Consider the following 15,694-nt stretch of genomic DNA (forward strand, 5'->3'; position numbering starts at 1 on the left):
AGAATAAGGCATTTGTTTTTTGTCTCGCATGAAGTGCCGGTAGGAAGCTGTTAAGTTGTTTTCCTTAACACATTGTTTTGCACTTCAACTGATTTATGTTTGTAGAATAATGTCTAAAGTAGGCCAGGACCTGGACTTAACCCCCAGCTAAGTAATTTTACAAGCCCCTAAAGGAAGTAGAAAGACATGTTCGGAAGATCTGTTAAAGCATGTCTGATGTACACGAAAACTTTGTCTCTTGCTGACTAAACCTTGCTGCTGACCTAATTTTTATTTGTTGAGCCCTGAGTCATGACCTTAATTCCTGCTGGTTGCAGTGACATAGATGTGAGAGGAAGTGATAGGGTAGAGATGACCTCGTGCATCACCGAGGCCAACATCAAGACAGATCAGCGGCCTGTAAAAAGGTACGCCAGAAGAAAAGGGACTCGTAACACAGAACAACCTGCCTCAGGCCAATGTTGTTGCTTGTTCTCAGGAAACGGAGAAGAAAAATCCTATTTCAACTTCTGCTCGCTTCTATATTTATACTCTTAACGTCAAAGTTTTTGAAAGCTCAAAAATTACACATTTCAGTGATAGACAGCCAAGCATGAGGGGTTTTAACGCTCAAAGATGAGGAAAGCGTGCAAGCCTGCTTTTGAATATGATCATTCTTTCATGATTTCCCCCAAAACTAGGTCATACAATACAGGCCTGCACCTCCTTTTATGTGTCAAAGTGAGGGGGCAGGGGGGCTGGCGGTAGTGCAAATTGATAGGATTAACTTGAGTCGTACATGAGCTAGAATTCAAAATGTTTTTCGTGTTTGAATGTGTGTTAACACAGAAATCAAATCTTTTTTTATTCTGCTTTGAATGTAAAAGGGATACTTCACCCAAAAATAAAAAGTATGTCATAATATTGTACAAAAAAAAGAATGGGGGGCAAGATCTTCTCGGTTTTAAGCATTCTTCCAAATATATTTGTCTGCGTTCATCAGAAATGTATACAGATTTGGAACAACTGGAAGGTGAGTAAATGATGACGGAATTTTTGGGTGAGGTATCCCTTTAAAAAGCACAATGCACGGCAGTCATCACTTTACTTGTAAAAGAAAAGCTAATAAAGATAGAAGGTGAGGTAAACTTTTTACTTTAAAAGTCTTATTTTGCCTTGCATCATTTTCACAATCCAACCAAAGAAAGGTTACATTTTCAGAATATTTAAACTAATATGTGAAAATATCCTTTTTTTAATGTTGTTTTAGAAACAGAAGAGTTCATCTGCAAAAAATCTTGATTTTTATGATTTTATTTTGTTAGGTGGCAGCATTTTTTTTGTGATTATTACTTAATCAAAATTACCAGCCGCAGTTGAATTGATATTACTTGGAATATACAATAAAAACATTTTTTATTTTTGTTTTGTTTTTGCAAATAAACTCTTAATTCGGTCAGTTCATTCTGAATTTGAAACCAATGCTTACTCTCATTATAGAAAACAACAGTTTTCAGCATATAAAACAATGCACTTCTATAAACCTCTCTGTGTCCTTTCTAGTATATATACTCTGTTTAACAAAAATAACGGGCGACACATTTTACCCCAGTCTGAACAGCTGAGAGATTATGTCAGGAAAGTGTGTAAAACAGCAGTGACGCTGATAAAGCCGAGGACACTCTTTACATTCCTGCTGAGTTTCTTTTACAGACCCTCTTCCTCGTAATTGGACAAGAGCTTGCGTGCATTTTTGATGGATCAAAGAAAGTTGCACAGTTGGCATGAATTCGCTGATGTGGAACAATACATATAAAGTGTGCTCTGCTTGGCTGATGATAGCTAATGACCCTTTTGGTTCAACTGGAAATTCAAAATCATACCTGTGATTTATGACTCTCTGAGATGCACACTTGGAATACGGCATTCTGGCTGACTTACAGCACAAGCGTGCCTTTTGCTAAAAGTCACTGTAACCTTAAACATAATGCTTTACGTTAAACCATTATTTGTATCACATTGGCAGATCAAACACAAATATATGTGACCCACATACATATCACATTAGATATGCCAGATTACCACAGAGAGAGAGAGAGAGAGAGAGGGAGAGACTGTGCATGAAAGAGCTGCTTTGTATACATCATTTGTGTTAAATGTAAGCTATATCTTAACATTTTTTTCAAGTTTACATTCACTTCACGCCACATTATACAATCCATCTGAACGTCCGCAGTGAGTCAACACGGCAAGATCTGATACACCCCCAACATACATTGTTCCTGCGGTGAATGGAAAATAACTAACCTTGAACGTGTTGCAATGGATTGCTTTAACTAGATGGTCTGAGGGGTTCAAAGGGCCAGCATAGGTTAAATGAGACCTCTGAGACCATATGCGTGCTTGCGCGCCGGACAGAAAGTGGAACAGTGGGGTTTTGTTTGCGGAGGAAAGGGCCGCTTGTGTGACACTGTACACATTCCCCTCCACTGAATTCCGCTTTATTTGATCTTACAAAGATTACCCTTTCCTTCAACTTCTCATAACCTTTAGTCAGGCAGTGAACTCTTCCCAGCGTAGATGTTTGTCAGGCTTGAACTGACTGTAACCTTTTGCTTGCCTTGACTACAAAAAAAAGGAACCGAAATTAAACAAATAAGTCTGGGAGCAAGACCGAGGTCAAGTTGTGGAGCTTGACAACTATTCGTTTGTCAGAGGATGCAGAGGGGGTGGAAATGCCGCAGCGGAGATGGCTGGCTTTGATCTCTCGGTCTGCGGTAAAGTCCTCATGGACTTACAAAGGGTACAAAGGGTTGGGGAATTAAACAGCAGAGGTTTGATAAACACTCAGCCAGATATGATTTTGTAACTTAGAAATCATATTGAATGCTTGTAAATGTAAGCCAACAACACACTATTGCCTTGAAGGGAGAGTTTTCCCAAATATATATATTTTGCTATCATTTATTCACCCTCATGTCATTTAAACCCTTTATATGACTCATCCTCCTGTGGATTACAAAGAAGTTATTTTGAGAAATGTCTCAGTGGTTTTGTGGCTATGCAATGGAAGTCAATGGGGTTTAATGTTGTTTGGTTACCAACATTCTGGAAAATACCTTCTCTTGTGTTATGCAGATGAAAGAAAGTCATACAGAGACATGATGGTGAATAAATAAAGAAGGAATCTTCTTATTTGGGGGCACTCTTGCTTTAATAGGCCTGTTTTGGCGTATATATTACTCTTTACATTACAGCAACAGACATAAATGCTTTTCAAGTCAAAATACTACAGAAACTTGTATTAGATCTTTTTTTTATCTTAAACATTGAAAAATATTTTCTGTTCTATAGACACTGTTTTGCCTTTGACATTAAAAGACTCATCCCACAGACATTAACTTTCAAGGCGGGGACTGAAGCCAGACATATTCAGATCCCCTTTAATCTGCGTACAGGCTGTTGTTTAGTAAAAGAACTCAGGACTTTGAGGGCAGTGTAAGGTCACAGCTGACTGATTCTGTTTAATGTCAAGCAGGACACTGTGGGAAGACTTTTCCAGTTCCACATACACAGGAGTGTAACAATGTCTGTATTCATCACACTGGATTTCTTCATACTACTGTCTCTTAACCGTGCCAAGACACACTCATTCTTCCACCCCCATCAAAACAACAGTACTTTACACAGATTTCCTGGAAAGTGATTCAGGCTGGATTGCATTTGACCTTATCATCACTGACCTTACCCATAAAGTTCCCCACTTTGACTGCAGGAAAGGTTTGGTGTTTTGTGATGACCAAGTGCTGCCCCCATTGAAAGAGAGAGCTGTGTAACTGACATTTAATGGGATCATTCACAATTTGTTTTGCTTTTTCACAGTTAAGAGACAATATGCCAAGGTTAGAGACGATATATAGATGCGCTCAGAGTTGACTTTGATCACTCACGTGCTGCGAATTCGCAGGTCAGAGTTCACCAAACTTGAACTTTGCGATGAAGCGAAATATCGTTGGACGGCCCTGCGTTTCCAGTCCGCATGCGTATGAATGGAAGTCAATGGAGGGAAAAGTCAAGTGTGACCTCTGTTTAAGAGAATGATTTAAAAATCCTCCATGAACTTTACTCAAAACGCAAAGTGTAAATGCTTTGCAAAAAGCAGTAGTCTCAAATAACAGTAGGCTACAACGAAATGGAAGGTGTATTAAGTTCAGAACCCTAAATTTAGTGTGTGAATTAGCATCTATATTGACGGGAAACTTGATGCTTGAATTTATCTTCTGGTCAAACTTGTGAACAATTTCAATCAAATTAAATGTGTGTATAGCCTAACGTAGTTGACTGATTGATTGTTTGTGTAGGTGTGTGTGTGTGTGTGTGTTTAACAGTCATTTATTTTTGTGTTATAGTAACCTTTGCCATTATGACAACACATCTGGCTCTTTATATTTTTACTACAATATATTAAATAATAGCTAAAATGTCTGCACTTCTGGTAAATTCACGACATTGGTGACTATTGCGGAAAGGCATACTAACACATGGACGCAGTGCGCCCTCTGCTGGTTGATAACTGTGTAACACTTTGGTCATTTCAGTAATAATCATCATAAAGGGATATCTGCAGAATCTACTTGTTCCTAGACTGATAATTTTGACTGAGGTCAGAGTTTCATAACTATACACTGCCTAGCTATATGTATTTATTATTTATCGTCTTGGATCACCGCCTGTGTACTGTTTTCACCAATTGTACAAACGTCTTATACTTTACAATAAAATATTGGGTTTTGTATCGAATTTCATCTGATTAAAAATGAAAATAACCATATCACATTATCTAAAGTTTAACCACATAGATATATTTAAAATAAAAACAAAAGAAGCAGGATAGCGATAGAAGTTATTGCGTTTTATTGTAACTTAAGAATGAAGTTACAGGGGATTGCATATATTGGAGTTGAACTATTTAGAAATAAGTGATATTTAAGGAACAGCGGATAAGTGTCACAATCAAAAGCAAATGTCACAATTGTCACTTACAACTGCACTATAGCTTTAAAGTTCAACATAATTTGCTTTCCTTGATGTCATGATAGAATAGCAACAACATAGCTGTAATACAGTAAAAGGCATTTCTACCGTTTTAGTAGAGCTTTGATTTAAAAGCCTACATGTAAACAAAAACATGCAGAAAGACTGAAATGCTAATAAAACATAATGGCAGCTGCCAAGGAAGAGCACCTTAACCTTTCGGCACGCCCCCTATCTTTCGACACGCCCATTTCTCCGACCTGCAGACCTTGGAAGAAACTCGGCAAGCAAGTCATTTTACACATACAGGTCAGTGCAAAGTTTTCTTTACAGTTGACAAGAAATTAAGTAAAATGGCTGAATTAGATTGTAGAAAGATTGTCTTTATGTTTCGCATAATCGTGAGTTTGCATTTTTAACGCGACTTCACTCTTTTCGTTTAATAGCTGAAAAAAGCTTAGTCATTTCACCGTTTGGTTGAATATATGAACTACGGCAAGCGTGTCTGGACCTTGGCTGTTAAACAGCGAAAACTACAAACTCTAAACATGTCTTCTGCTGTGCATGAAAATGTGAAGGTAAGCCATTTCCAAACTGAACTTTGATTAGCTGTGTACGGCGCTGCGTAGACTTAAGTTCAGTTTATACTCGTGCGTAGGACGCAGCCTACGCAGAGCCGCGTACCTTCAATGCGGACCCTACGCGGAACGCAAGCGCTGTGATTGGTCTGTTTGAACCCCTCCCTCAGGTCAAAGAACTCCGTTTGCATCAAGTTAACTCAAACGCATTTCCGAATGAATTATCTAAGTAAATTATTTGTTCTTCTGTGTTTAACATCTCAAGCTTTAACAAAAGTGAGCGTTTACTTGCCGCTTTCACTGCTAATGCTTCTTCGGCTCTTGTCGTCTACGCACGACTACAACTTATAAAGTACCGCGAAAAGCTGCACTGCTCTCTGTTTTTTATGTCACATGCCCATTGCCCTCCCCACCGATTGTATGTGACAAAGGTAAAGGTCGGACCCCTTACATTAAACAGAACCTTACGATATTTCTATGCCAATTTTTTCTAGAATTATTATGGCTCTCGCCTGGAGACGTCAGAAGACTTGCAGACCAATGCCGCGTGTGTCATGCCCTCCAGACCGCTGCCCAAAAACGCATGTGAAGCCTTAAGACTAGTTCATCCAGATGTCTGTAAGAGGTTCAAAACCAAGATTTCTCATTTACATAAAAGTTATTTTAATTTATTTATATAGCGTAATCTGTTGTGTAAAATCTGTTATTTTATATTACAGGTATTTTGGCTGTGGTTTGGTGATTCCAGAGAAGCTGGAAGGATGTAAAGTTCTTGATCTGGGCAGTGGATCAGGCAGGGACTGCTATGTCCTCAGCAAACTGGTCGGAGAGAGGGGTCAAGTCACTGGACTGGATATGACGGATGAGATGGTACGTCACCGGTCTAACAATTTAACACACTTTCTGTAAAGGTATGTGTTTGTTTTGAGAAAAAAATCACTTGTAGCTACAAACTACATCACATGTCAGCAAGCACTCTGTTTGTTTTATTATTAGATAGTTGCCTCACAAAAATACGGCCAGTACCATCAGGAGAAATTTGGCTACTCTAAAGCAAACACCGTGTTTGTGAAAGGATACATGGAGAAGCTCAGTGAGGCGGGGATAAAGAGGAACTCTTTGGATGTCATTGTGTATGCAATAATGCTAATTTATTGTCTGTAACCACATGTATAACATTTGTATTCATTACATTTTGCAGGTTTCTCATGAAACCTGGTGACGTAAAAGTGCCTACGTTTTATTGTTTTTCAGGTCAAATTGCGTAATATGTCTGTGCCCAGATAAGAGAACTGTGATTAAAGAAGCGTACAAAGTTCTTAAGGTGAGTTATTTTTACCACATGGCTACTGATAAAATTTATGCCATATTTTGTTGTATTGTATGCTAAGAATATCATGCATTTCATGGATGCATCTCACAGGAGGGTGGAGAGTTGTATTACAGTGATATGTACGCAAGCAAAGTCACTCCAGATTCTTTCAAGGAAGATCCAGTTCTGTGGGGTAAGCGTAGATTTCTTTCTTTTTATCTTTCTTAATCTTTTTCATCTTGTCTAATGTTGTGATAAATATTTGTTTTATTTTCACGTTCAAGCAAGCATGCAGTATGTGTGTCCCTAGGGATACTTTATGAAGTTGTATACCAATGCTTTTGCTGTATTATATCAGGTGAAGGAATGGCTGGCGCCCTCTACTGGCAGGACCTCATCACTCTGATGAAAGAGACAGGTTTTAGCACTCCTCACCTGGTCGCAGGTAGTCACATTGTGGTTCAAAACCCAGAACTTCAACAAAAGACTGGTAACCTATTTGTTTCTCCCTTAAAGACTTCTTTGATTTAAGTTATTTTGGTGCCGGCAGATGCAACATTCAAACATTTCTGTTTTGACTTTAGGTGATGTTAAGTATTCGTCTGGAACTTACCGGATCTTTAAATTGCCTCAAAATTCCCTCACAACCAAAGCACTCGTCACATATAAAGGCACAGTGCCTGACTGTGTGGACTGTTTTGAGTTTGATGCATCTCATTCTTTCAAGGTACTGCAGAAAAAAGCTAAACAATATATGCCTCTCTAGAGGTTTATCTTTTAGTGTTTTTTTGTGCTTGTTGCTGGGCATCACTTTCCAGAGTCTTAAGGGGGACACACACCGGAAGCGCTGAGCTGCGCTGCGTCTCTGACAACTCTGCTATTAATGTGGTTGAATCGAGAGGTTTCCTGTATTAATGTGCTGTTTTTCTGTTATGTCCAAACAGATAAATACATCTTGCAGTTTATGGTGAAGTCAGTGTGTTAAAGATGATTCCAGTCAAAGAACATCTAATATAATGTTAAATTAAGCGTGGCGTGTCGCTGCAGGACTCAGAACAGCGTCCTTAGTTTTAGCATATCGCCGCCGACAGGCGAGGAATGTGTGCGCCAGTGTGTAGATTAGATTAGATTCAACTTTATTGTCATTACACATATACAAGTACAGTGTAACGAAATGTAGTTTAGGTCTAACCAGAAGTGCAATTAGCAAGTGCAGATATACAGTGTGAATAAATACAGAATACAATATTAGGAAAATACTTTACAATGGGCATGTAATATGAAAATATGACAATCGGTATGTACTATGAACAATATATACAGAAGGCTATATACTGTGAACATTAATGTACAGGAGGTTATGAACAGATAACAATATAGACTATACAATAGTGCAAGTGACTTGAGTGTGCATTAGTTACAGACATTAGCTATTAAAGTTACAGTGCAGTAGATGAGTTAATGTGGTTATTAAAGGTACGGTGCAATACATGAGTAGATGCAGATATACAGTTACAGTGCAGTGTAGTCATATACACAATATGTTCATTTTAACAAACAATAGCACTACACTACAGGGCTGCGCCCGGTTCCTCGTCCGATGTGTGACCCCTTTAGTGTGAACTATAAGTGGATAGTTCCTGTGATTTTTGTTTTGTGCAGACAAATGTTCCTGTGGAGGTGGGTGCAGAGATGGCCGCGATCCTCCAGCACACACGTTTCTCTACAGACTTCAGTATCACGATGTTAGACATCCCTGACCCAAACTTGAGTGGCAACCCACAGGTTAGTCCATCGGTTTACAACAAAATGCTACATAATACATGCATCTCTTTTTATTTTTGTTTACTTGTACTTTTTATTTGTGATATATATTTCAAAAATCACGTATACAGTTATCTGAAAACTACAGGTTACTAAGTCTTTATATTTTCATTTTTGACTCTAGTCTGTACATTTTATTGAACGCAAATTACACTCATAATTATTTGCTGTTTCCAGTATTGTCACCTCAGCCCCTTCCTCCTGGCGGATAGACTGGGTTCATCAGTGAAGCAGTGCTCAAAGACAGGACAATGAGGTCATTCTGGAGACTCAAGTGCATGGAAAGTGTAATGGGTTGAGCACTTATTTGGCAGTGAGAGTATAGAAATTACACTAATTCTAAATTTGTCTGTCAAAATGATTCCAATACAAGTTGTATTGTTCAGTTTTATGTTACTGGCATGATGGCAGACAAACTCAAATTATAACTTGTTTTTTATTCTGTCTGACATAATACATAGTTGACCTTCCTTATCACATGATACGCAGTATGTTATGGTCAGCAGGCTCCTTGCCATGTTTCCATGTCAAGCGGATGATCATTTATGTTTTGATTACATTTAGGTAAAATAGGATATTGGATAATGATACTCGATCACAAGGCTAAATTAAACTTAGAAGCTTCAATTAAGATTCATTCCTGTTTAGTTCCCCACGTGCTTGTTTACAGGTCTAATAATTCCATTATTTTTAGCTATAATGGTTATGTTTTTGATCAAATCAAACTTATAAATGGAGTTAAATGCTAAAATATATAAATGGTGAGTTAAATCATAAAAAATACTAAACTTGTGGTCTTAATAAAAGCAGTTTTATATTTTGTAATACTTTATTTGTCGTACATGGTTTAAGTCTTTTTCTTCCATTCCATAAGTTGAACATTTGATACTGATGATTTTGCTGAATCTTATACCAAAAGAACTTACTAATAAGGAATACAACAGTGACGTCAAAAGTGTTGTAATACAAAGTATGTGATACAAAGATTGTACAGAGGAATGGAAAGTGAGACATAGTGTAAATATAAAGAAGTTCCCCGAAGTCTACTGTTTCTCATAAGTGGTTTAAAGCACTCTTCTTCTGAAGACTTCAACACGTCTTGATTTATTTATACTTTAATTTAGATGTGACATTGAAGTTTTCTTGGAGGTGAAAGGACTTAACTTTTTGTTTTTTATTTGATTCGTAAAAATCATGTGCTTCCTTTTATTAGTACACAGCAGAGCAACGGTGACCTCTGATGGATTTCGAGATTTCCATGTAAGTCTCTTGTGTTTCCAGTAATATCAGTTTCATCACATGAGACACCATTTAATGAAACAATATATTAGACACAGTATGTATAAACTGCTTAATCTTGCTCAATATTCTAAAATTGTGCCTAATATTATTGAATTAGAGGATTTTCACTTGGTTTAACATGATTGATATTCAGATACCAGGTGGCAGCAAAATCCTCAGTGTTCTTACACGATCTCTGCTGTCTGTGTTTACAATTTAATTGCAATTTTTGGCTTCTCCATCTTGCAGTGCAGAACTAACTAAGACTAAGTTATTACGGCATGAAACATTCAAAATGAATCATACTCACCTAATCAAGAAGCCAAATTAACACATCCTAAGAAAACAAGCATTACAGTAAATGTAAATGATGCAGATTCTTTGTTTTGGATGTGCATTATAAAACAGGCCACAGAGCATTTGAACGAAGTAAATGGTACGTGTGTACATTTGTTTCATTTGGATTCGCAGCATATGTGCTTATATTGGACTTCCTCTCCATCAGAAATTGGCAGAATGTCCTCCCTAAACTCTTCAAAGGTTGAGCTGTGATATTCAGAGTGTGTGTGTGGAGGAAACAGGTGTGGTGTAAATGTAAACGCAGTGCAAAGAAACGATGCTCATTGTCCTCATTTCACCTATCATGATGTGCTGCCTTGCCCAGAACGTATCCCATTACTCTCAGCCACTTAATGCTTGATGATATCCAGAGCTAAAAAGCCTCTACTGTCAAGAGACACTGTGAATGGAAGAGTACGATTCGGTGCTGAAGACCACACACAGATTTTAGCACGACATGCGTTTTTAAGCATGTTTTTGTATTGGATTACAATGACGTTAGCTTGTGAATTGTACTGGCGTATCGATAAACGGGAGCTGTGCCAGTAATGTGTCATGAATTCAACATTGGTTTGGGGCTTTTATGTCTAGCTTTCATGCTATCTGTATGCTAGTGTTCTCATAAGAGCAGATAAACTCATTTAAAATCAACCAGATTTTTTTTATGGGAAACAAAACACGAATATCAATGACTTATCCCGCACTCAGGGGTGTGTCCAATTGGGTTGTCCAATATAAGCACTGATATGTACGCCTGACATTTAATCAACGCTTCGAGTCCAAGTGAAATAGCCCTGCCCATGTTTCATTCTCCATGTTCGTATTAGAGGTTAGTCCAGGACAGCACTTAACTTTTTTTGGGTGAACTATGCCTTAAAAACACCCATTGATGGACAACTGCCAATATCGCGGCAGGCCATTCTTCTAACCCAGGGGTCGGCCACCCGTGGCTCTCGAGGAGCATGTGGCTCTTCTGCCCCACTGCTGCAGTCTTTTGAAGGCCTTGTTTATGCCTGGTATTGAGATGCATTTTCGTCGATCGGAGCCTAAGTGGACGAATGAGCCACATACCCGTTTACTCCTGCTTCTGTAATCCGTCTATTTTGTCCACTTTAAACCAGTTCTGTCCTTATTTCTGAAAGAAATATCTGTAAAAGCATACACATTATTACCTGGCTTGGTTAATGTATAACTTTTTTCAGATATTTCATTCGAATAGACAAAATATGTGCATGCAATATACATATGAGGCCGACCGGAGATGACAGAAAAAAACAGTACAGCGGTCACATTTCTGCTTCGACAGATGTGAGACAGGGCCAAACACTGTTTGCGTGTGTTAGAAATGGAATAGTGAGAAAACGTTGTAATTGGTAAGTCTTTAGCCGGCATAGGTTAAATCCTGTCTGGCAAGCGTGCTTCTCATGTTTACGCATGATGTCCGTATGCGGTCTCTTGTGGCTGTTTCTCAAACTCTGCGAAAACAAAAGTTCACAGAAAAAAGAGCAGCGCGTGCAACACAGCGACGCTACTCTCCTATTGCAACACTCACACTTCTTGCCAGGGACAAAAAAATATATACATTTCTAACATCTAAATACAATAAAAATCGGACTATATTGTCACCTAGAGGTGCAACTGGTAACTACTACCTTACATGAATAATAACCAATATTATAGTAATTTAAAGGTGACATATATTTTGCTGCTCCAGACAAATTTTATTTGGTGCGGGAGGGCCCAAAATGGCTCTTTTGATCGCAAAGGTTGCCGACCCCTGTTCCAACCCAACACGAGGAAGATAACGCTCCGAGCTCTGGGAGCTCCACAAGGTCGGAGAAGGGTGCGGGGACTCGGTGAGGAAGAAAAATAGCACAGTGCTCTTGACCTGCCCTCGGCCCTGCTCCCACAGAGCCTGACCTGAAGGAGTAGCAGAAGGATCTTTTACCCATGCTGCTTGACTACCCAACCGAGATCAAAAGCGCTCACGGCTCTCCTCCCTCCTGTCGCAGCAAGGAGCTGATTGAAGCGATTCATGACCGGGTCATGACCTCAGCGTGCCATGCACTGGCTAAGGACAGACTAGGAGGTTTTCACCTGGTTTTACAGACTCAGACTAAACCAGATCTTTATCAGGGTTTCCACATTTCCTGGTCATAAATTATGCGGTTTTCCTTTTCACTCATCTGCTTTTCCTTTTTGTGGCATTTGAAATCTCACCGTTCAACGGCGTTTGCGACACATTTTACTTGAGAAATGTACCATACAAGGGATAGTCCACCCAAAAATGAAAATTCTATCATGATTTACTCAATTTACTCGCCCTCAAGTCATTCCAAACCTAAAAAAAACAGTAATTCATAAAGGTTTTATATAAAAATATTGGATTGGCTGTGACTTTATTGAATGGAGGGAAGGGGTTTAAATTGGGAGGGCTTGCCGCTTGGTTGTCAGACAAAAAGTAATTTCACATACCATTTAAAAAAACTAATTATGAAGATAAACCTTTTTTAGAATAACAGACAAATGACGGTAATATCAAAAACACAAATGCAAATCTAGATCTAATTTTATCATGTTTTTAGGGAAAACTAAAGTGACAACTTTCACTTTACCACTAAATCCCTGATGAATCATTCTAGGAATCAGAAAAATATCAACCCCTGCATGAGTTTTGAATTTAAAGAGAAAATTGTATGCATTATGGATGTGACAAAAAAGAACGCACATATTTGAGAGATAACAAACTTTGTAGTATTTAAGTTTAAAATACACTTGTCACATTTATAGGCACATATAAAAACTTTGTGAGAGACTTAATATGGGTTTTTAACCACCAAAACTGTCATGGAGAAAACCTTGGCAAAACCAGATTTTTTCTTCATTTTAAGGTTGACATTTGCATGTAATTTCCCTGCTTAAGACATTATAAAAACCTTAAGAAGTAAATGAGTTTCAGCCATTGATTCTTTCCTTTGATCTCATTCGATCTTTTGATAAGCAAATAGTTTCGTCCTTCACTGCATTGTTCACTTTACAGAGGCCTCTTTTTCTTCACCAGCTTTTCGTCTAGTCGGGCTACGGCCAGTATAAGTATTGATTGTAGTTCTACTTCCCAGCATGGTGCAGCTTAGTCCTTGTTCAATGTCGCTTTCTGTTTTAATTAAAAGGTTATTAATACGGTATCAGGCGAGGAGATTAGCCCGGCGGTTATTGAGGGAGAGCTTTGTGAAATCACAATGTCCATTCTCTTGGGCCCTGTCAAATTTATCAGGTTCAAGGCCAACAATAGGCCCTAGAATATCAGCTGGCAGATCCAGGGAAGCCTTTGTCTTGGCTGGGGAAAGATCTAAATTGCCTTGTGTTGTTAAGCTAAAAGCTTATTCAAAGGAATGCTAAAACCCCTCCCTTTGATCTTTCAACCAAAAAAAAAGAATGAAGGAACTACAATAGTTTGGCTCGAAGGATTTAATCATTCCCATTTGATCGCAAGCGTTTTGGACAGGTTAGATTGTATTTAGATTTTTTGCAGTGTTTTTCATTTCATATTAATATAAGGTTTCAAAGTGTCGATTAATATGGGAAATCCCAGATTTGGTAGACAAAGTCAACGGCAAGTGGAAAAACAGGGGTTTTCCTTTTCTCATTGTAAGGTTGTTTTCTTTTGATGGTCAAGGACACCGCAGACAGAACATCTTGGTTAAACAAGATTGCTTCCAAAAACCATAACGGTTAAATCAGCTCATAATCTTTTATTGTTCCAATGTCTAGACATTCTGTAATTGCAAGATAATGTCTTGAGTTTCATAGATTTCACATTAGCAATGATGTAGTTAATATTTCATCATCTGCTTATAAACTAAGAATTGGGGATAAATAAACGATATAAACTTAATATTTATAATTATTTTCAAACCTGTATGACTTTCTTCTGTAGAACACGAAAGAAGATATTATGAAGAATATTCAAAAATACCCATTCACACAAAACCCATTAACATCAATGAGTATTGCTGTTGTTCGGTTTTGCCGAAGAAAGAAAGCCATAAAGGTTTGAAATGACAAGGGAGTGAGAAAATGATGACAGAATAAAAAAAATTGGTGATCACTTTAATGTCAGTGGGTTAGTGCTAAAAAACTTCCTGTGCTACTTTTGACTGGTTATGTGGTCCAGGGTCACTTGTTTACCTTTTTTAAATGGCAGGATGTTTATGTTTTTGCAAATATGAGCCACCCTGTAAAATCTCTTCCTATCATAAGGTTCACTCTGAGGGGTCACCGCAGCACAAGGTTCCAGGAACATTCTGGCGGGACACTTTATCTGAAAAACCGCACCTCCATGGAGACGTGGCAATTAACCCACACTTCATTCTCTCACACAGACAGGCTGTTTACCATCACGACATTCAGTCAGTTTGATTGCCTCGCCGGTATGATTGGTCTGCAAGCCGATGGGATGTTATTGTTGAGATGCTCATAAAAGTGTGGCCCTGACTACCTTTGTTTGGTTTATAGTCTTTGTATGGAAGGATAATGCGCTCGTTTGAATAACATGACAGATTTATTACACTCAAGAGTTAATAATGCTTTTCAGTTGTCCTTATTGTTCAGTCTGAATGTGTCTCCATGGCACAATGTTCTTTGACGATAAGTGTGTTTACATGCACTTTAAAAGTTCGATTTCTATCAGACGAAAGCACTAATTCGACCTTTTGAAATGTCACGTTGTAATCCTACTTGAGCTCAACCAAGCAGAAAATGTGTGACTATGGCTTGATGTAAAAACATCACTGTAAACATACATATATTAGCACTGTACAATATCAAGTATAGTGACAATGTTTGTTTCACATACAGTATTTTACTAAATGTATTAATTTTAAGATTAACGCATGATCTTTAAAGTTTTTAATCATGCAAGAAGTGCTGTTATTGGCCTTTTTACATTATTAAAAGCACACACAAAAAAAACTTTATTTTCCCTCTGAACAGAAACTTGACGAAAAATAAGAAACTAAAAAAAGCACCTTTTTACTGTAATTCTGCTTACACATATGCCAACGTGTGCAATTTTGCAGTGGTCTAGCAAACGCTCCATGCATACCGTATGATGCGAACTGAACTTTGTGAAATATTATCCTGACACAATACTACAGCAAATGTAAATGGAATCGAGCCATCAGGGAAATGGATAAAAAAGCCGACGGCTTACAAACTGGTGTACAGTCCTCAAAGAGTCAGTGTGTTGTAATGGTTAATCCCTGCACCAAATGCGTGCAGAAGTGATGTTTGCTTTCCATGTGCACCTGGTATATGAAAATTCATCACTGGTTCCTCTAGAATTACA

At 38.2% G+C, this 15,694-nt stretch overlaps 1 protein-coding gene across 1 annotated transcript; it reads left to right on the forward strand.

The window, feature by feature from the left end:
- The first annotated feature begins 5,266 nt into the window (after positions 1-5,266).
- On the forward strand, positions 5,267-9,554 carry zgc:153372 (uncharacterized protein LOC767695 homolog). Its single transcript, XM_056756883.1, has 11 exons — positions 5,267-5,322; positions 5,460-5,591; positions 6,086-6,216; positions 6,311-6,461; positions 6,588-6,724; positions 6,846-6,915; positions 7,015-7,096; positions 7,262-7,393; positions 7,488-7,630; positions 8,566-8,688; positions 8,905-9,554. Exons 2-11 carry the CDS (start codon positions 5,499-5,501, stop codon positions 8,980-8,982), a joined length of 1,140 nt encoding a protein of 379 aa, XP_056612861.1. The 5' UTR covers positions 5,267-5,322; positions 5,460-5,498; the 3' UTR covers positions 8,983-9,554.
- The last annotated feature ends 6,140 nt before the right edge of the window (positions 9,555-15,694 follow it).

The sequence above is a fragment of the Triplophysa dalaica genome, chromosome 9 (genome assembly GCF_015846415.1).
Source record: "Triplophysa dalaica isolate WHDGS20190420 chromosome 9, ASM1584641v1, whole genome shotgun sequence".
NCBI classification, from domain to species: domain Eukaryota; kingdom Metazoa; phylum Chordata; class Actinopteri; order Cypriniformes; family Nemacheilidae; genus Triplophysa; species Triplophysa dalaica.